Source organism: Mobula birostris, chromosome 9, assembly GCF_030028105.1.
Source record: "Mobula birostris isolate sMobBir1 chromosome 9, sMobBir1.hap1, whole genome shotgun sequence".
Lineage (NCBI taxonomy): Eukaryota > Metazoa > Chordata > Chondrichthyes > Myliobatiformes > Myliobatidae > Mobula > Mobula birostris.
The window spans coordinates 40,231,114-40,254,174 of NC_092378.1; the positions used below are offsets into that span (position 1 = coordinate 40,231,114).

At 38.4% G+C, this 23,061-nt stretch overlaps 2 protein-coding genes across 7 annotated transcripts in view; one reads left to right on the top strand and one right to left on the bottom strand.

The window, feature by feature from the left end:
- Positions 1 to 23,061, bottom strand: part of iqub (IQ motif and ubiquitin domain containing) — a 70,049-nt gene that overhangs the window by 40,191 nt on the left and 6,797 nt on the right. For 5 of the 6 annotated variants that reach the window (XM_072267883.1, XM_072267878.1, XM_072267879.1 and 2 more), the window contains exons 2-7: positions 18,145 to 18,381; positions 13,398 to 13,532; positions 10,393 to 10,518; positions 7,135 to 7,269; positions 2,859 to 2,900; positions 1,473 to 1,598 (exon numbers count right to left, since the gene is read on the bottom strand). In XM_072267883.1, coding sequence (XP_072123984.1) covers positions 1,473 to 1,598; positions 2,859 to 2,900; positions 7,135 to 7,269; positions 10,393 to 10,518; positions 13,398 to 13,532; positions 18,145 to 18,379 — 799 coding nt within the window. In that variant the 5' untranslated portion in view covers positions 18,380 to 18,381. The remainder of the gene's footprint in view (positions 1 to 1,472; positions 1,599 to 2,858; positions 2,901 to 7,134; positions 7,270 to 10,392; positions 10,519 to 13,397; positions 13,533 to 18,144; positions 18,382 to 23,061) is intronic. The other variant, XM_072267882.1, reaches the window with a different exon arrangement.
- The window catches only part of asb15a (ankyrin repeat and SOCS box containing 15a), a 64,490-nt gene continuing 50,768 nt past the window's right edge, over positions 9,340 to 23,061 (top strand). The window contains exon 1 of the mRNA XM_072267885.1: positions 9,340 to 9,366. The gene's annotated coding sequence lies outside the window, so the exon portion shown is untranslated. The remainder of the gene's footprint in view (positions 9,367 to 23,061) is intronic.

Genomic DNA, 23,061 nt, shown 5'->3' on the forward strand with positions numbered 1-23,061 from the left:
CAGTGGTTGGTAAGTTGATGGAGAAGATCCTGAGAGGCAGGATTTATGAATGTTTGGAGAGGTATAATATGATTAGGAATAGTCAGCATGGCTTTGTCAAAGGTAGATCATGCCTTATGAGCCTGATTGAATTTTTTGAGGATGTGACTAAACACATTGATGAAGGTAGAGCAGTAGATGTAGTGTATATGGATTTCAGCAAGGCATTTGATAAGGTACTCCATGCAAGGATTATTGAAAAAGTAAGGATGCATGGGATCCAAGGGGATATTGCTTTGTGGATCCAGAACTGGCTTGTCCATAGAAAGCAAAGAGTGGTTGTAGACGGGTCATATTCTGCATGGAGGTTGGTGACCAGTGGTGTGCCTCAGGGTTCTGTTCTGGGACCCCTATTCTTCATGATTTTTATAAACGACCTGGATGAGGAAGTGGAGAGATGGGTTAGTAAATTTGCTGATAACACAAAGGTTGGGGGTGTTGTGGATGGTGTGGAGGGCTGTGAGAGGTTACAGTGGGACATTAATAGGATGCAAAACTGGGCTGAGAAGTGGCAGATGGAGTTCAACCCAGATTAGTGTGAAGTGATTCATTTTGATATGTCAAATATGATGACAAAATATAATATTAATGGTAAAACTCTTGGCAGTGTGGAGGATCAGAGGGATCTTGGGGTCCAAGTCGATAGGACACTCCAAGCTGCTGCGCAGGTTGGCTCTGTGGTTAAGGCAGCATATGCTGCATTGGGCTTCATCAATCATGGGATTGAGTTTAGGAGTCGAGAGGTAATGTTGCAGCTGTACAGGACCCTGGTCAGACCGCAATTGGAGTACTGTGCTTTCAGAAGGATGTGGAAACCATAGAAAGGATGCAGAGGAGATTTACTAGGATGTTACCTGGATTGGGGAGCATGCCTTATGAGAATAGGTTGAGTGAACAAGGACATTTCTCCTTGGAGGGACGGAGGATGAGAGGTGTACAAGATGATGAGAGGCATTGATCATGTGGATAGACTGAGGCTTTCTCCCTGGGCTGAAATGGCTAGTATGAGAGGGCACAGTTTTAAGGTGCGTGGAAGTAGGTACAGAGGAGATGTCAGGGGTAAGTATTTTTACACACAGAGTGGTGAGTGAGTGGAATGGGCTGCCAGCGACTGTGGTGGAGGTGGATATGATAGGGTCTTTTCAGAGACTCCTGGATAGGTACATGGAGATTAGAAAAATAGAGGGCTATGTGTAACTTTTGGTAACTTCTAAGGTAAGGACAAGTTCGGCATAACTTTGTGGGCTGAAGGGCCTGTATTGTGCTGTAGGTTTTCTATATTTCTATAAATGAACTATAAATTCAAACTTGCATTTATCAACTTTACAACACACACAAAATGCTGGAGGAACTCAGTAGGTCAGGCAACATCAATGGATGGAAATCAACAGTCAATGTTTTGTGCCAAGGCCCAATATAAGGATCAGCTTTACCTTTTGTTTTGGAAACTGGTGACTCGCTCACTGCTGGTTCAATTTTACCATGCACTTCTTCAATAGCTTGGATCTGTGCTTCTAATTTTTTCTTCAGTTCCTCACAAGTTAAGGAAGGTTCAATTGCTGGACACATCACAATGTAAAATGAGTGAGAAAATAATAATTTTAATAAAAGTTAACAAAGAAAAATAAACCTCATTGTTGCTGGTGTAATTTATTTGTGTAATATGAACAAAAACAGTAAACCAAGATACAATGCTTTTCTGTGCTCATACCAATAAATAAATTCATAATTCATTAAAAACTAAACTAAAACCCATCAGAGCCCATCAAATCACAATTCAGGTAAAATCTTCTTCCATCATCACTATTTGTCTCAAATAAATAAGTAAGGGTGGAACAATGACACAAAATTTAAAGCTGTTGCTGCACATGTAACCTCCGATGCTGTGGAGTTTCACATCCTCCCTGTGACCCTTCCAGCTTCCCCTTGGTGTTCCAGATTCCTCCCATGTCTCAAAAACACGCTGGTAAGTTAACTATCAATTGCAAAATACTTCTGGTGTATGTGGGTGACAGGAAAATCGGTGGACAGTATGTGAGACAGACAGGCTGTGGAGAAATGACTGGGGGAGAGCACTGAGAGGCAGCATGGACTCAGTTCAAATGGCTTCCGTCTGTGCCATTTGGAAATATGCCTAAATCTGTATAAAACTACTGTATAAAACTTGCAGTATTGTATAAGCTTCAACCATACCTGCATTTCTCTAAGTATTTAAAGTGCTTATTTGAATGAATGCCAAGGCTCATTCTGCTCACTCCCTCTGTACCTTCTCCAGTGCTTCAATTTGCATATATCATCTAGCTATTATCATATTTTGAGCAAACTGCAGACAGCCAATAAGAGAAAGCTTTTTCTGGAAATTGTGCCCAGGAAGGTAAAAATTAAATTTCCAACCTATGCCACTGAAGGGCTTTAGTGAATTTTCCAGTGAATACTTGCATGGTGGTACAGAGCTTCAGGCAAAACTGATTCGACATCTTTAGCCTCCAAGATAAGAACATTTACTATTACTATATCAATCCCACCTTTTATTAATAGCGCTATCACACCTCATTTGCCTTTCTGCTTATCGTTCCCAAATGTTAAGTACTTCAGAATATTTATTTCTCAGAATTGGTCAGCTTGAGACCACATCTCTGTAATGGCTACAAAAAAAAAATTTATTTCTATCAGCCATCAATTCATTAATCTTGTTACCAATAATTTGAGCTACAAGTAAACATCTGAAAATATATGTAAGAATATACCTCCTGACCGCTCATTTGATTGATCAGGGGCAATTGAAGCAGTAAATTTAGTAGGGTCCAAACTTGCAGTACCTTCCATACCTCTACTGCTGCCATCTGTAACTGTAGGTCCTCCTGCTCTTGCATCATTTGTATTCATTGGTTTGAGAGAAATTCAAAAAAGAGATATAAAAACATTGATAATGTTAAGTTTTTTAAAGATACAATGCTATTTGAATGCAGTAGATATTGATAGCAAACAATTCCAGTAAAATGGGGGTGCACTTGGACACAAAAGCCACTCTGGGTCCAATCAAAGATGTCTTTCTTCATCTTTTATATCTTTTTTATGATCGCAAGTCACTGCTGGATGCTAAGAACATCAAATACTGCATGTCTATTCCATCAGAGTTGCAAGATAGCAATGAAGCTGGACTTACTGCATATCGTTACGTTGTCGCTTGGATTTGTTGTGTACTGTTATTGTGTTGAGGTTGTGTGCAGTCTGAGTGATTGACTTAGATGTTTTTATTGTGATCACAAGACCCTCTTGGTCATTGGTAACATGGAATACTGTAAGTCCAGTTCACAGGTTTGGTGGCGAGATTGATGGCGGGGAGCTGCACTGGTTTGGTTGTAGTGAGAACTAGGGCCTCACCGCAGGGTTGCCTGTTGCAGTCGCTCAGGGGAGGAGATACTGAGGCAGTCTAGGAGTGAGCAGTGGCCTCTGTAGGCATCCTGTAGTCTGTACTGGGTTGGGGCTGACCCCGCCCATTGGTGCCACCCTCCAGTGTTTGCTTAGTGGAAGAACAAACTGAAGCAGGTCAACTTACTATTAACATGCAATTATGCCACTTAGGAACTTGGGTTATATATATATATATATATATATATATTATTTTTTTTTTCTTTGTAACTGTGTTTTCCTGCATTTGTAACGATATATGCTATTTCTGCTATGTGCGGTGTGTTGTGTGCTGTTGGTAATGTGTTTTGCACCTTGGCCTTGGAGGAACGCTGTTTCATTTGGCCATATTCATGTATGTTAAATAATAGTTAAACATGAACTTGAACTGACATGTAATTCCACAGATAACTGTGTCAATATTCTGTGCTGCCAATTGTTTATGATAGGATTTTTGCAACTACTTGTCTTTTCATATGATACAGTTTCTCTGTAAAAGCTACTATCATGTATTAAAAAATAAAGCAGAAATATTAGGCATGGTCCTATTACAGAATATAAAAATATACAAATAGCTGAAGACTTAAACCAATATTTTGCGTTTGTATTAACTACTGAAGATAAATAAAGCCAATATAGTAAGTTATCAGGTGTCTAATGGTTTTAACTAATTTAAAATAATTAACACCAATAAAGATGAAGTACCAAACTAAAAACTGAGAAAATATCAGGAGCTGAGAGGTTGCATCTTTGAGCTAAAAGAAATGAATGCTGAGATGGTGAATACAATAATAATGAGTTTTAAAATTTACTATATTCTGGAATATTTCCAGCAGAATAAAAGATAACAAATGTAAGACTGCTCAAGGTGGATCAATTAATTAAGCCAGAGGCATGAGAGAATCATAATATGCTTAGGCCAAATCAACATGGCTTTATGAAAAGGCGAATGAGTATGATAAATCTAAATGAGTGTTTTGAACATGGGATTATCAAAATAGGTAAGGGAAAAAGGTGCAAGCATCATTTTTAGATTTTCTGGAGGGATTACACAAAGAAAAGTTTTGAAGTTGGGAATACTGTAATACATGAACAAGTGGTTAATTGAAGAATACTAAGCAAATTAGAAAATATCAAATTGCTTTCAGCTCATTTGGCTGCTAATAACAGGATGCCACAAACATCAGTAATGGGCCCCCAGGTATTTCAAATATAGATGAAAGCTGCCTTGTCCTCTTCTTATGGACTTTAGCTGGCCTAACTACTCTCAACACAGAAGTCATCTTTCCCGCTTCGACTTCATCCACACAGAACTTAAGGTCTATGAACTGCCTTGTCTCAAGTGTCTCCCGGTTAGCCATATATGTAAAGAAACAAAAACACAAAACGCTTTCAATAGTGTTGAAACAATATGGGGGTGACTGTATTTATCCTGACTTGAATTAGTATACTAAATTCATATAATAATTGCCAACATCAATGCAGACTGGCATCAAATATGATGTATTTTCCCTATAGACCCCTGCCTAAGCCATACTGGCATGAAGAGGCATGAGTTAAGGGAGCTAGGGCTTTACTCTTTGGAGAGAAGGAGGGTGAGAGGAGAGATGATAGAGGAGAGATGATAGAGGTATACAAGATATTAAGAGCAATAGGTAGAGTGGACTGCCAGCGCCTCTTCCCCAGGGCACCACTGCTCAATACAAGAGGACATGGCTTTAAGGTAAGGGGTGGGAAGTTCAAGGGGGATGTTAGAGGAAGGTTTTTCACTCAGAGAGTCGTTGGTGCCTGGAATGCACTGCCTGAGTCAGTGATGGAGGGAGATACACTACTGAAATTTAACAGACTACTGGACGGGTATATGGAGGAATTTAAGGTGGGGGCTTATATGGGAGGCAGGGTTTAAGGGTCAGCACAACATTGTGGGCCAAAGGACCTGTACTGTGCTGCACTATTCTATGTTCTATGTTAACTAGATTAGCACTCCTGTTTAGAAAATATTCCATTTTCCAAGCAACTGTATCTTCACTTTGCGGTACTGATTCACTAGACTGAATCCTCAAGTTAGGGGATTGACATATGATGAGATATTGTGTAGGATTTGCTTGTACAGTATTCCTTAGAAGCACAGACAGGGAGCTGTTGAAAGGCAGTTTCCTCTGGCTAAACAGTTTACCTAGAGAGCAGACATAATGTTAGGATGAACAGATTTACTGATGAATTGATAATACATCTCCCTATTTTGAGGAAAGTGAATCTTGTGTTCTCTAACTTAGAGGGCTCTGGATGCTAATCCATTCAATGTATACAGGGCTGAGATCAATAAATTGATGGGCACCAAGCAAATCAAGTGATTTTTGGGCAGAAAATTCCTTGGAGCAATACTCAGTATTAAGAAAGGAAAAGGCATTCATTCCCTCACAGGAATAGGAAGAATAGGAAATTCTGCACCTCATACTTGAACCATCATGATTATTTTTTCACTCATGTGGCACTTCCCTGTACTAATCCCATATCCCTTGATTCCCTCAATATCCAAACATCTACTGATCTCATTCTTAATCTTAATTAGTGACCAATTCTCCATACTGCTGAAGAGTAAAAAGAATCCAAAAGACTCTTAATATTCCTGATGGGTAAGTATAGTCTTATCTCAGTCCTGAATAGCCAACACATTATTTTGAGAATGTTCTTGATTCCCAACCTGGTGAAATATCATCCCTGTATCTCCATATAAGAGTATTGTCTGATTCAATAACACCACTTCACTTTCTAACTCCAGACAGTATAGGCCTAGTCTACTTCACCTCTCTTCTTAGGACAATCTCCTATCACGAGAAGCTCCTTCTATTCTAAGACAATGTTTCATTAGGTACCGGAAGAAGATGTGTACACAATATCCCATGTGTACTTTCATCAAAGTCATACACAATTGGAATATGACATTTTACTCTTGGATTCAAATCCTTTATCTGGAAGACATTTGTCCATTTGTCTTCTGCGTTGCTTATTTTATTTGCTTAGTAACTGTCACTGATTGATACACAAGGATACATCAATCACCCTTAATATTAATATTCTCAGCATTTTAAAAACGTAATGCTTTTCTGCCAGAGTGGATGACATCATATCATTCCTCTTTTCCACCAACCAGATCTTTCACCTACAAACGAATCTGCTTCCATTAAAACAGGTAACTTGAAGTTGGGGTCATGTTTCTCTGTTTTGAATTTTGAAACCATCTGCACTTTGCCACTCAGTGTTTCAGCCATTTTGAGTGATAAATTGAATGATCAAAGTATCAAAAAAAAAACAGCAGTTGGTGAAAATTTGAAGAGAAACGATCAAAAGCTGGAAATACTCAGCGGATCCAGTGTCACATGTACAAGTGAATGATCAATTATTCTGTCATTTTGATGCTTTAGTTTAAGGGAAGAACAGTGGCATACTCACTGCAAATTAAATGACCTTTCAGATAGTACAATAGTCAAAGAAAAGGAAATGTAAATCACCATCTTCTGAGTTCAATAAATCAGAAAATACCTGTCAAGTTGTGACAGAGTACATGGTGCTACTGCAGACAAAAACTCACAATTATTGCTTACAAATATCAGCTAGTACTTTGAGTAGAGTAAAACTAAATAATTCTAAGGCATCTTGCTAACAAGTTAAATTGTACATTACCTTCTGGCATCTCATGTGATGGACCAGATGTAGAGCTTTCTGTAGTAGTACATTTGAAACAGTCCAAAATTATTGCAGCTTCACCCATATGAATTTTGCTACAGTCTATAATTAGAGATTCTGTTGCTGTTAGGCCTTTACTCATATTTATCGATTCAAGAATATTCAACAGAAGAGAGAAGAAAAGTGAAAATATTAATTAAAATACATCCTAAATCTTTCATTGCCATTGATTTTTATAGACCTAGAAGTCTACAGGAAATCAACAAACTGTAGTGACACTAACAGTAAATGCTCTAACACAGTCAATACTTACAAATCTCTCTTTACCTTCCCTACCCGTGTTTCTCCAAAGTTTTTATTCTTATCTGCACTCATTTCATTGGTTGTCACTTGGAAAGCAAACCTGTCTATGCAGGAATGTGGTAAAAGTCAACAAGTCAATGAGTCTTGCACATCCCTTCAGTGAATTAGTCAGCTCCATTTTGGGTACTAGCCTCCATAGTATCAAAGACATCTTCAAGGAACGGTACCTCAGAAAGGCAGTATCCATTATTAAGGACCCCCTATCACCCAGGACATACCCTCTTCTCATTGTTACTGTCAGGACAGGGATACAGAAGCCTAATGACAGACACTCAGTGATTCATGAACAGCTTATTCCTCTCTGCCATACAATTCCTAAATGGACATTGAACCCATGAACTCTACCTCACGTTTTTATATATATTATTTCTGTTTTGCACTATTTTTAATCTAACTATCTAATATACATATATACTTAATTATCTACATATCTATTTTTTCTTTCTATATTATCACGTGTTGCGTTGTACTGCTACTGCTAAGTAAACAACTTTCACGACACATGCCGGTGATAATAAACCTAATTCTGATAGTTCTATGGCTCTGATTTTAGACACCTAACAAAGTGCTGCAGAAAGTTGCACTACTTATGGGGAATTACAAAAATAAATAAATAAGAAACTCAGAAGGAAGTTTGGTATTTGCTGCCAACTTATGATACCATTAATTTAAATAAAAGTTTATATTACAAACCTTTTGAGGAGTTTGACAGGTTCAAGTCAATGTTTCCCCTGACTGGAATACTAGAAACTATGAGGTATCAGTCATTCAGAGCAGAGATACGAGAAGGAATTATTTTCACCATTGAGTGGTGAATCCTTGGAATTCACAATCAGTAAGATTGTAAATCAAGGGTCTGGGAGTTACTGCAGGAGGCTGTGTTGAGGTAAATGATCTAACTGATAGCAAAACAGGCATAAGAAGATGAATGATTTATTCCTGCTTCTATTTCTTATATATTTTCAATTAATAAAAATTAGTTCAATACTAATTTTAGATTTAAGTATGTAAATGTCAAACTGTAACCATTTAGTTCTCCTGACTAATGCTGATGAAAAGTCTCAGCCCAAAATTTCAACACTTTATTCCTTTCCACAGATGTTGCCTGATCTGCTGAATTCCTTCAGCATTCTGTCTATGTTACTTCTACAGAATATTTTGTGTTTACCATTTACTAATTCGCATTGTGCAAATTTGGTTTTCTGTCCAAGTTAGGAATGTATGAAAAGAAACAGGCCATCCAGTCCCTCAGCCTTGTTCTGCCATTTAATCAGATTGTGGACAATATGTATCTGAACTTAATTTAGCTATATTTGTTTCACACCTATTCACTACATTTAACAGAAGTCTCTAACCTAAAATTCACCACCTTATGTGAGAGGGAGGTTCAGATTTCCACTATGAGATATGCTTTCTATTTTTCATATTGCAGCACAACTTTCATCTAAGATCACAGCTTGTTCCAAATTCCCTCACTAGAAGAAATAACTTCTTTGTATTCACCTTAAAGAATCTAATAGCTTTTTAACCAACACCCCTAAATATTCTAAACTCAGAGACAAAAATAAGTTTATACAATTCATCCATATGGTTTAATGGTTCATACACAGTGAAATGGGGAATTTGAACCAACTCTCCTTCAATCCAAATACAATTTTCATGAACTTTATGGATCAGAATACAGGCCTATAATTATGCAATAGCGCAAGCATGCAAATTCCACTCGTTTCCTTCCACAGCACCTAATCCCAGCCTACAACAGATATATTTTGTATGGTGTTTCTCATGTCCAAGGGCTCAATCTGCAATGATATTTTCTTATTCCTTCACCAGGTATCAGCATCATAAGCAAAAGCATAATCCAAGGTACATGACTATGTTTTACCAAAAAAATGTACAGTCACCAATGCTTGTGTCCGCCATTCATTCCAGAATTTACTTATTTACCTTAATTTAAATTCTGTAGCTAATATAGTGGGATTTAATTTCATGTTACAGTTGCTCACTCTATGCCTCTGAACTACTATTCTCTAGCCTAGTGATTCCCAATCTGGCATCCACAGAGCCCTAAGTTAATGGGAAGGCTCCTTGGCATAAAAAAGTTTGGGAACCCCTGCTCTAGCCATATTTCTCTGTTCTGTGAGCTTACAAGAATGAACTTGCTTACCCTAGAGAACAGACAGTGCCAGCAGGAATTTTCATTCTTTGAAGATTCTTGGCTAAATTATACTTTAAATGGAAATATGTACAACTGGAATATAAATTGCAAGTTGCACCATTTAGTTGGAGATGAACTCTAAGCAACCATCTGATTGCAGCATTTTGATCAGTTTAAGTTTAGAGATACAGTACAACTTCCACACTCTTCCTTCAGTTCATACTGAATAGCCGAGGCTCCAGTACAAATGATCAAGAAGCCATGCTGTCACATCATGCTGGGACAACTATTTACACAGCAAAATAGACAAAACAGGAAATATGTTTTCAGTCATAATGCATAACTAGTATTTCTGAAGTATTGCTCACTGCAAAATCACCTTGCAATTATAAAGTGAAATGTTTTAACGTTAGAGTAAAATGTGCAGTGGCTGATGCTGAATCTAATTTTGAAGTTTCTGCAATAGTACACTATAATAATTCTATCCTATTATTAAATTATGTTAACAACATAATTGTGGTCTTTATTAAAACATTAATAGTATAAGCATGAAAAATACAAATTATTGTTGTCATTTATGTCTTGTTATTTGTCTTAATTTTTGTTTGTTCTACTGTGTTTTAACATTGTTCAAACAAAATTAGGTGTTAATGCAACTAATTTTAAAGGTAATGTACACCAGGATACATCCAGATATAAATAACAAGTTAAATAGTTTGAAATGTCAATATTACCTGTTTTTGTTACATCAGCTAAATTTGCCTCTGGTGTTGCAATTGGACTTTTTCCCATTGTTTCATCCATTATGACTTCAGCAGTTGGACCTTCCCCAACACCATGATTTATGATTTCAGAATCAACTATTCCATCAAACGAATGAACAAAAATGAGTTTGCAGCCAGCACAAATATAATAAATGCCTACTGTAGTTTTTGAAAATCATTGCTAATCATAATCTAACCACATAATCCAGCATGATTGATTGCTAAAATGATTACTGTGCACGCTGTCAAAGAAGCTGATCAATTATATGCAGCATGATTGATTGTCATGCTGTTCACTGTCAAAGAAACCAACAAGTTTATTTTTCTGCTCTATTGCATATGTTCATAAATTTTGTGTATTGATATGCTGATTTCAGCAAAAGTGTTGGAGAAGGAAATATCAGTTACGCTTTCACAAAACAAAACATGGGAAAATTATTCCTTTTGGTCTATATTAGTATGCATTTTTGTTCCTGGCAGCTGTAAAAAGGAAGAAATGTCCTTTTGTTTATTAAATAGGTGAATACTCCATTCCCCTTCTTTCCAATAACTATTAACTCAATTGGCATCCCCTCCATTCTTATCCATTGTGCTCCCTGAACAAAATAATCCCATGAAACGGAATCCGTCCTGATAGTCAATGGCCATACTGTCCTACACTCCTGCATATCAATTCTTCAATCGTTTTTCTCACTAGCCTTACTTATTCTTCCTAAATTTCCACAAATATTGAACTCCCAAAAAGCAAAAAAAAATACAACTACAAATATTGGAAGTCTAAAATATTAAAAAAAACAGAAAATGTTAGAAATATTCAGGAAGTCAGACAGTATCCATGGGGACAGAAATCTTTCAGGTCAATGATCTTTTATCAGAACTAGGTAAAGTTTAAAAAAGGCACGTCATTTTAAGTTGCAGAAAATGGGGAGGGGTGAAAAGAACAAAGGGAACATCAGTGATAGGTTGAAGATCAAAAGGGAGGCTGAGTGACATACACTCAGTGGCTATTTCATTGGGCACCTCCTGTACCTAATAAAGAGGCCACTGAGTGTATGTTTGTGGTCCTCTGCTGTTGCAGCCCAACCATTTCGCTTTGAGATGTTGTGCGTTCAAATGCTCTTGTACACACCACTGTTATAACACGAGATTATTTGAGTTACTGTTGTTTTCCTACCAGCTGGCCATTACCCTCTGATCTCTCTCATTAACAAGGCATTTTTGCCCACAGAGCTGCCACTCACTGTTTGTTTTTTGCACCACTCTCTGCAAATTCTAGAAACCACTGTGCGTGAAAATTTCAGGAGATCAGAAATTTCTGAGATACTCAAACCAATCCGTCTCGCACCAACAATTATTCCATAGTCAAAGTCATCTTCAGAAGTTTTCTGATGACTCTGCCATAGTTCATCAGCAACAGAGATGAGGCTGAGTACAGGGCTATGGTAGGAAACTTTGTCACATGGTGTGAGCAGAATTATCTGCAGCTTAATGTGAAAAAGACTAAGGAGCTGGTGGTAGACCTAAGGAGAGCTAAGGCACCGGTGACCCCTGTTTCCATCCAGAGGGGTCAGTGTGGACATGGTGGAGGATTACAGATACCTGGGGGTACGAATTGACAATAAACTGGACTGGTCAAAGAACACAGAGGCTGTCTACAAGAAGGGCCAGAGCCGTCTCTATTTCCTGAGGAGACTGAGGTCCTTTAACATCTGCCGGACGATGCTGAGGATGTTCTACGAGTCTGTGGTGGCCAGTGCTATCATGTTTGCTGTTGTGTGCTGGGGCGGTAGGCTGAGGGTAGCAGACACCAACAGAATCAACAAACTCATTTGTAAGGCCAGCGATGTTGTGGGGATGGAACTAGAATCTCTGACGGTGGTGTCCGAAAAGAGGATGCTGTCCAAGTTGCATGCCATCTTGGACAATGTCTCCCATCCACTACATAATGTACTGGTTGGGCACAGGAGTATATTCATCCAGAGACTCATTCCACCGAGATGCAACACTGAGCGTCATAAGAAGTCATTCCTGCCTGTGGCCATCAAACTCTACAACTCCTCCCTTGGAGGGTCAGACATCCTGAGCCAATAGACTGGTCCTGGACTTATTTCCTGGCATAATTTACATATTACTGTTTAATTATTTATGGTTTTATATTGCTATATTTATACTCTATTCTTGGTTGGTGCAACTGTAACAAAAACCAATTTCCCTCAGGATCAATGAAGTATGCCTATGACTAAAGTCACTTGGACCACATTTCTTCCCCATTCTGATGTTTGATCTGAACAACAACTGAACCGCTTGACAATATCTGCATGTTTTTATGCATTGACTACAAGATTGGTTGATAAGATATTTGCATAAACGAGCAGTATACGGGCGCACCTAATAAAGTAACCACTGAGGTTAGATGCTGTTGATGTCAGCTGAAGGTGAAGGCTTGTTAGTTGCCATCTTGTGTGTCTGGACAACATGTAAATAGAGAGAGGTGAATGAGAACACAAGGGAGATGAAAAACACAACAACGTTATAATACTGAGATTAAAAATAACACATTTATCAGAAATTTAAAATAAACAGAAGACTGGAAATACTCAGCCAGTCAGGCAACATTGGTGGAGAGAGGAAAACTGGATTAGCATTACAGATTAATTACCTTAATGATAGGCTGTTATCTGAAATCATTGAATTCTGTTAGGTCACAGGAAATATGATGTGCCCAGATGAAAGGTAAAATACTGTTCCTCTATCTTATATTGAGGTTAAGTGGAATATTAAAAGAGGTCAAAGACAGAGTGATCAGAGTAAGTAAAATGCGCAATTGCCGTGACAGTTCACAGATCCAGGTATTTTCTACTGCACTAAATCTCTTCCACACACACACTCACTCACTCACCAAGGTCCCCATGTACAACATTTTTTCCATATTTGAACAGAAATAAAGTTATATTATGTGAACTTATCAACATTACCTGGCTTGGAATCCTCAGCATGATCTGGTGTTACCACATGCTTTGTTTCTACTGTTTCATCTGTTGTGATTTCCTCTTGTGTCATGACTCCTTCAGCTGTACCATCTTCCACATGGTCTGAACTTTCAGGTTCTTCTATTCCACCAAATTAATATAAATAATATTAGTTTGTGGTACAAATAGAAAAATACTTGGGTTCTAAAAAATATAGAACCACATAACCTAACCACATAAAATCAAAATAATTGATCATAAGGCTAGCCGTTTTAAACATTGTCACAAAAGCAAGTGTAAATACCTTCCTATCAAATTGTTGGACATCAATGTGCACCTCCATACCTTTTCACAATGACTGGAGAAAGACAAGCAACCTTTCCACAAATAAAGTCTAGTTTTTAGAGCATTAGAAAGTTTTTGACAAGAACAGGCCATTCGGCCCAACAAAGCTTGCCAAATTCCTATTCACATAGTGTGTTGAAATAATTATTTAGCTAAGATTTAAAAGTCTCTAAGGTACTACTTTCAACTACACAACCAGGTAGTTTGTTCTGCATGTCCACTACTCGCTGTGTAAAGAAATGCTTCCTGATGTTAGTCTGAAATCTCCCCTTAACAAGTCTCCACCTATGGCCCCGTGCCCTTGATGATGGATTAATTTTGAAGTAGCAGCTGGCATTCACTTCACTTGTACCCTTAATGACTTTGAGCACTTCTATCATGTCTCCTCTCATTCTACGTCTGTATAGACTAAAATACATAATTATTTCAAACTTTCTTTATAGCTCATACCCTGCAGACCTGAAGTCTAGCCATCCTTCTCTGGACTCTCTCCAGTGCCTTCACGTCCCTCACACAATATGGGGACCAAAATTGTATGCAATATTCAAGGCATGGCCTCACAAGTGCATTGTACAGCTTAAGGAAAATATCTCTTGACTTGAACTCCACTGAGCACATTATATAGCCCAACATTCTATTAGCCTTCCTAATCGCTTCTGTGCATTGTCTAGATGTTGATAGTGATGAGTCTACCAGGATGTCCAAATCCTTCTCATACACAGCAATTCCAACTCAAGACCCCCCATCGTATAGTTATATCTAATATTTCCCCTTCTTATATTTAATACTTTATCTTTACTTACATAAACCTTCATCTGCCATTTATCTGCCCACATCTGGGTTTTGTTTAGGTCTAACTGTATTGATTCTGTTGCCTAAATGTTATCAACCCGTCCCTCTAATTACGTGTTCCCAGCAAACCTAACTTGTTTACTTGTTATGTGTTTATCCAAACCATTAATGTAAATTAAAAATAGCAGCAGCCCCAAAACCAATCTCTGCAGAACCCCACTTTTAACATTTTCTAGGTGTAAAAATGATCCCCTCAACCTTAACTCATTGTATTCTGTTTTTGAGCCAATTCTGTACCCATTCGCACACCTTACCCTGAATCCCTATCTCCTGTAATTTGATTATTAACGTCACGTTGAGTACCTTGTCAAAAACCTTCTGAAAGTCCAAGTAGATGATATCAACTACTCTAATGTTATCATAAACTTTAGTTGTCTCCTCATAGGACTCCTGCATATTAGTAAAACATGATTTCCCCTTTCTGAACCCATGCTGGCTTTCTGCTAACATGCCTGTACTTATCAGCTGCTTTTCCATCTCATTCTTTATTATTGTTTCCATTACCTTGCCTTTGATACATGTTAAGCTTACTGGTTTATAGTTACCAGGGTCAGTGTGGTCACGATTCTTATACACTGGACAACATAGCCCATTTCCAGTCCTTAGGATTTCACCAGTCTTCAATGACTTTTGAAAAATATATGTTAGAGGTTTGTATATATAATCACAGACCTCTTTAAGTAGCCTTGAATATATGTTCTCTGGTCCTGGAGATTTATTAACTTTCAGCCTTTTCAGCTGAAGCAAGATCTCACTTTCTAAGTTCTCTAAGTCACTTAAAACTATCTTATTTTTCTCTACACATACTGGCATATTGCTGACATCTTCACAGGTGAATATTTTAGCAAAATATGAATTAAGAATATCTGCTATGTCCTTCTCTGTATAATTTAATACCCCACTATTATTCCTAATACACTTAACTTCCTCCTTGACTTTTCTGATTTTTCTTTTACTACTAAAATATTGAAAAAAAAATGCTTAGGGTCAATCTTAGCATTATCAGCAATATCCTTATCAACCTGCCTCTTAGCAATCCAAATTTCCCTCTTGACTGTAGCTCTCATATTTTCATATGTCCTATGATTAACATCATTTTTATTTTTTCTGTATTCCTTATACAGCTGTCTTTTCAATATTTTTGATGTATATCTATATTCATCCATGTAGTTGAACTATTTTTTTTATTGCTTCTTCCGATCTTGGGTATAAACATTTCCTACACTGCATGTATTACCTCTTTAAATCAACCCCACAGTTCTTCAACCGGCTCAACATCAAGCAGATCCTTCCAGTTTACCTTCTGAAGTCTTTGCCACATCTGCACAAACTTTGCCTTTCTGAAATCCAACTTAATGGCTTTGGTTTTACTGATATACTCTCCCAAAGACTTGGAGACTAACAATGTTATGATCACTTGTTCGTAAATGCTCAACAACTTCCATACTCAAAATTCTATTCTGATTGTTACAGAATATCAAATCTAGATAGGCCTCCCCTCTTGTTGGTGTATTAACATACTGGGTCAAAAAACAATCAATCAATATCACAATTAATTCAATTTCCTGTAATCCATTAGTCACTGGGTTCTCCCACTCAATATTTGGGAAGTTAAAGTCATACATCACTATAACATTACCCTCAGAACTTGTTTCTTTTTAATATTCTGATAGAGTTATTTATTAAAATCATGACCAGCATTGGGGGGTGTATAAAGTACACCCAGTATTATTCTTTTATCCTTATAGCTTTCAATTCTCACCCAGCTATGTTCACTAAGTCTCGATTCATCTCCTATCGTAAGCAGCATCACATTTAAATTCTCTCTTATGCATACAGCTACTCCTCCACCTTCACGATCTTGCCTATCTTTCCTAAGTAAAGTATATCATTTAATACTATATTTATCACCATGTTTTGAGGTCAGTCAGGTTTCAGTTATTGCTATTACATCAAATTTATATGCACTTGTACATTATTCTAGCTCACTTATTTTATTCTTAATACTTCCTGCATTTATACAGGCCATCCGTAGTCTATTACTGATGTATTTCATCCTATTCTGACCCACTTGTATATTTTTGAAGCCTGTAATTGGTTTACGTCCTAATATGTTATTCTCCACTAAGGTGTTTATAATTGTGCCTGGCCTCTTCTGAGTTCCCTGTACCCCATTCCCTAGTTTAAACAGTCCTCAACCAACTGAAGCATACGCCTGCCCAGTACATTAGTGCCCCTCCAGTTGAAATGCAACCCGTCCAGCGGTACAGCTTCCATGTCCCCCAAAAGGCATCCCAATGTCCCATAAACCCATGCCCCTCTAATCTACACCATGATTTGAGCCGTGCGTTAAATCTTCTAATCCCCTCTATCTTATCTAGACTGGCATGTGGCACAGGCAGAACTTCTGAGAAGACTATCTTGTCAGTTCTATTCCGAAACTTCCCACCTAACTCTTTAAATTTGTCTTGAAGAACAGGCAGCCTGCCCTTACCCATGTCATTTGTTCTGATGTGGACAATGACTACTAGATCCACCCCAGCTCTGGCCAGTAGCTTATCTATTCATCCAGGGACATTTCCTACTTGTGCTCCTGGTAGGCAACACACTGTATAAGATTCCTTGTCAGTACTGACCTGATTCTCAAACCCCCTTCCTCCCCCACCCCCCGATAATCGAGTCCCCTATTATAACTACTTTTTTTTTTACAGGGTTTAGGGATAGGATTAGAGGGTCCTGCGGGGCTCCTCTGTACTGCCTACCATCTCAGAGTACTTCACCAATTATCAAACAAAAAGGAAGAAACCATCTTGTTGACTTGCCAATTATGAGATGTCACCTATCCTAATTTCCCTTCCACCAATCATCAAACTCTAATGCTTCCCTCTGTCATGTCTCTCACTCAGCTGTTGGCACACTGCTTATTTGTGGAGGGCCAGGAAATGTATGTGGCAGATTGTACAAAGTGTAGCAGAGCCAAACATCTGAGAAGAGTATCTTTTAAAAAAAGATATCAAAGCATTAGAGCATAATGTAAAATAGATGCCAATGCCAAAGCAAAAATATTGCTTTGTGTATTTCAGTCAAAGAACCTAAGCAAGAAGGTAATGCTAGACTTGTGTACAAGACCACTCTGGCCATAGCTAGCGATCTGGTCACTACATTAAGGAAATGTGTGACAACAATAGACAAGGTTCAGAGGAGGCTTACATGGATGCTGTCAGGTGGGGAAAAGCTGAGTTATGAGAAAAGTCGCTTTATGAGAGTTAAGTTGAGATCCTTGGCACAGGATAGCTGAAGGGTGATTTAATCAAGGTGTAAAAAATTGGGCCAAAAGTTGATGATATGAAAAAAAAATTCTCTTAGAAGAGAAGTTAATAACTAGGAGATACATTTTATATAATAGGCAGAATGATTTAAAAAATTTACTGAAACACACTGGCTAAATTGGTGGAAGAAGCAGAAAGCCTGAGCATATTTAAACACTTGCAAGACTACAGACTAAGAGAGAAAATCCTCATGGTAATAAAGATAAAACTTTTAGAGCTTGATTCACCTGAATGTAACATAGCAGTATTATCAATTTTGGTTGATGCATCAACCATCCCATCTGCTGGTTTGTCAGAAGGATACTCCTGTGACACTTCATCAGTGTGTGTGTGCTGATCGGAAGGGCTTTCCACTACTTCAGGATCATCACTTGGTTCTTGTGTTGCATGGGTAAAGTCTTCCTTCTCCAGCGAATCACCTTGCTCCTGAGTTTCCAGCATATGCTTTTCATTTTCTGCCATTTCTCATAACAAAACAGAAAGATTAAGTCCTTCTGACAACTATTCCAAGACATAAGAGCAGCCTGGTTTCTTAAATCTAGATGTTTGCAATAACCTCATCAATCCTTCTAACGGCATAGACCTGTTAAATGTAGAAAGCAAAACTAATTTGCACCAATTCAAAATGTTTAATCACTTATTTTCCATTGGAATGAAATTATGATAGATATATGCCAGGATATAAATCTTCTTCCTCTCTATATTTCAATAGTGATTACATTTCAAAGTGCATTGTTCAAGTAATGATTTCAATTTGGTAAAGCACTTTGGATTGTCCTGAGTTTGAAAAATATGATATACAAATATAAGTTCTCTAATCTCTGATTTGCTGTTCCCATCTGAAACTAATGGAATAGGATTTCTTAGCAGCACTGCCACCTTGATTTTGTGTACCATTGTGTCTGATGGTACAGAAGGGATTATGGAATATTTGACCAGGCTAACATGCCTACTGCATGCGCAAAGTTGTTTTAGTTCTGAACTTCACCTTTAAAATTCATTCTGTTGCTTCAGGTGTCTTCCCCACCTAAGTGTCTCAATAGTGGGCTCATCTTACTTTTACAAAGACAAGGGAAGATACGTTTTAATTCAGGGATTAACAGTAATTATAAAGGACCAAAGCATAAGAGACTTGTTTTATGAAATATAGAAAAGGGCTGCTGTTAAGCTAAGCTTCCTGTCCACCTTCCCATTGAATAATTTGCCCTTTCAAAGCCATTTCTTAGAAAATTCATGCTGAACCACTTATAGCTACTAGTCTCACAAAAACAAAATTAACAAACTTCTGCTTTCCTGCTGGACCTATGCCTGCTGTAGACACAAATCCAGTTCCATGTTTTAGAGAAAGCAAGGCAAAGTGATAGAGACTCCATGGCACGGGATTCCTCATTCCTTACTCCAAGGGAAAAGGTATGGACTCAGTGGCAAAAAAAATTGGGAAAATGATTAGGAACATTCTCTTCCGTATGGAAAACAATACCAAGCGACACAAATCTCTCCACATAATTTGAAGTACCATATCCCTGGCACAATTTCGGTAAATCTTTCCCAAGCCCTTTACAGCTTCCCAAAAGTGTCTCCCAATAATTTGGCAAAGTATATCAGTTGTGGTATAGCTATAATTTATTCTTTTTTTTTGTTCTCTATGGTTGCGCATAAAATGAAGAATTCCAGGTGTAAAGTTATGACCCTCAACTTTCCTGCAATTTATAAAGATCCAAGCACAATTCATCTTCTCATTTAACCGATAAGCACACACAGAGTGCCATTCTCTACTCACTCATTTTAAAGAGCAGTGTGGAGAGCTCATACGGCTATAGAGCTATGGCTTGGAGGCTCTCAGGAAGCCACTTCAAGGACTGGTCATGTACAAGGATAATATACACCATCATTGCTGTACTTTTTAAGTTACTTTGCCTCACATTACCTTTTTCCTCTGACTAATATGTATCACAACATTCCTCCCCACATTTAATCCTCTTTGATACAAATCTGTCCATTTCACCATTATTTCCATTCTCCTGAAATTTTTTGTATCCCCCTTCATTGTTTTCATGTTAAGCTACCTACATATTGATAAATAATGTGGGCACACCCACAAGTAAATCATTAATTTATATCTTGAAGAGCAAATGTACAAATACTGTCTCCTGAAAAACATTCACACTGGACTAATAAAAATAATTATCAATACTTTGGGTAACCTCACACCACTTTGGAATGCGAAGGATTTTTTAAGCTTTGTAATATCTCTGTATTATAAGCATCACTACCATACCAGGGAACACTTCCAAGGATTCAGTCCCAAGAATTTGGGCTTCAGGTTCTTTTGGCATGAGTAGTCACCAATGTTTGGTGTACATGGAGCTTGTCACTACCAACTATTGTAAGACTGCGTGCAGATTCATGTTTCCAAGGCACCGTGGTTTACCTCAGGCTAATTGCTTTAACATTCATGGATGTTCAGCTTTAAAATCTTTAATTAAAGTTTACTACTAAATATGCAACTCAGGAACAAGTCATTATGTCACCTTCTAAACAAATGTTGTTTGATATAACTTTGTTGTTTCACTATCAAAAACAGTAACCTATTTTCATACTCTCCCTTCGATCTCACGCAAAAAAGTTTTATCATCTCACAGAAAAAAAGTTTTACATTTAACATGCATTTCAGAGATTTAACTTTTTCTACCACTTTAGCTTGCAACCATAGAGTCTTTACAAAGTCTACAATGTTCTTAAGACACAATTCTGTCTTTTTTGAAACTTCTCCAGTTTTACTTGTCAAATAAATTGCTTCCTAAATGTGCTGCTGGATTGCTGTTATATTAAACATAAGTAACAGGCTAATAATCAGACCCAATTCCTTGCAGGCCTGGGAGAAGTGATCCATCAAGCTCTGGAGGTGCTGCGAAGTGTGGTTGCGACTGCTGTATCATCAGCAAACAGTATGCCTCTGATCATATCCTCATGCACTTTAGTTTTGGCTCTTAGGCAGGCAAGGTTAAAAACCCTGTTATCTCTTTCCAACATTTTTATTAATTTATATATATAAGAATACACAGTACAGGAAAAAAATATCTATATGTCAATACATTAAACTAAATTGCATATAAAGACTCTTTACCTCATATTCGTACAAGTCAATTAGTTCGAAACACTGAAAAATAATCTTATTATATAAAAAAAATCTAACCCACTACCAAGTCCGAAGCTGATTAGTAGAAAAAAAAGAAAAAAGATTGTTAGTCATCATCTGTGCTTTAACAGCTGTGACGAGAAACCAAGTTATCAGAAGATTGATGCTAATGAGAGAGAGATAAGAGAGACAAAGAGAGAAGCGTTCAAAACATTAATGAGAGAGAAGAGAGATTAACGAAAAGAGACACAGTTCTGAGTATTGACAGACCGGTTGCTTTGAACCTGAACTGTTTGAAGTTTGATGGACAGGCGATACCCCAGCAGGGGGATAAAAAGAACAGGTTCGCTAAGGCACGACACACCACGAGATCACGAGATAACGAGACCCTGGAAGAGTGGTGTGCCCCCACAAGTTGGTGAGAGTTTGGAGGTCTGGTTCGAGGGAACCAACCATAGACTCACAGGGTGAAGAGGTACGATCGGCGGGAACCTGGGGTGTGTGTCCGCCCTTGCCTGGGTGCCGGGTTCACCACGGAAGAACAGTCGTATCCGGAACGGAGGGGTTACAGTCGGTGACCACAGCAGGATAGAAGACATAAAAGGGTCCACCCAAAAGCCAACTGCAAAGAACATCAAAGGTCTGCTGAATCAAAATTTGCATATCTCTCTCTCTCTCTCTCTCCAACAGCACAACAGCGATTACTGCGAACTGTACTAAGCTGAACTGAACTCTGCATCACTTGAGACTGATCGTTTTACCCCTAGACTGCGATAGAGCTTGGTTGATTCCTATTAACCTAGTTCTGTGTACATGTGTGTTTTATCATTGCTAACCTGTTGCATTTATATCTTTGCGATTAGAGTGCTGTGTTACTTATTTCTTTAATAAAACTTTATTAGTTTCCAGTAATCCAGACTCCAACTAGTGGTCCATTTCTGCTGGTTTGGCAACCCAGTTATGGGGTACGCAACACAGCAAATCAAAGGTTTTGAAAATAATTCAGAAAAGGTCCCCACAATGTTTGAAAGCCTTGATTAGATTCAAAGATTGAACATTGAATCTTCTCTAAATTTAAACATGACATCACATCACGTAATCACTGGGTGTAAAACCCTGCTATCTGATCTAGTGTGGAGATAGATCCCCTCTGCTGCAGTGCCAAATGTGTGTCCCAGAAGAAGGACAAAGAAGATCCTGAAGACTGCTGGGGTGAGAACACAGCCTTGCATAACACCGTTGCTCATGTCAAAGGGCTCCAAAGAGCTGCCATTGTACTGCACAGTCCCCTTCTTCACTCTGCTGTCGTGGTGGACAGCCCATCTTAGAGAGGATCTGAAAGAGCCAGTCTCTGCTGACTAACTCAGTTATGTTAGTGAGATCAATAAACTCAACGTAGAGGTGCTTCTTTTGTTTTCCGCACTTCTCTTGCAGTTAGGACAAGACGAGGAGACACCACCAGTCATTGCCATTGTTAACTACAAAGTGGATGTTGTTCATCAGTTCACGTACCTTGGATCCATGATCAGTGACAACCCATCCTTGGATACAGAAATTGACAAGTGCATTGGGAAGGCTGCAACAACACTTGCTTGCCTCACTACACAGGTCAGGGAGAACTCCAAGCTCTCAATCAAAATAAAGATGACAGTGTACAACACATGTGCCATCAGCACACTGCTGTACAGCAGTGAAGCCTGGACAACATATTCCAAGTAGGAGAGAAAGCTCAACATCTTCCATTTAAGATGTCTTTATTGTAGCTTGGGCATCTCCTGGAGAGACAGAGTACCCAATGTTGAGGTTCTCTCCTGTGCCGGCCTCCTAAGTGTGTACACCCTGCTCAGGCAGCATAGGCTGGGCTGGCTGGGCTGGCTGGGCCATTTCTGCCGCATGCAGGATGGCCGCATCCTAGAGGACATCCTCTATGGTGAGCTGGCTTCAGGCAAGAGAACGGTGGGCCACCCGCCACTGCACTACAAGTATGTCTGCAAGCAGGACATGA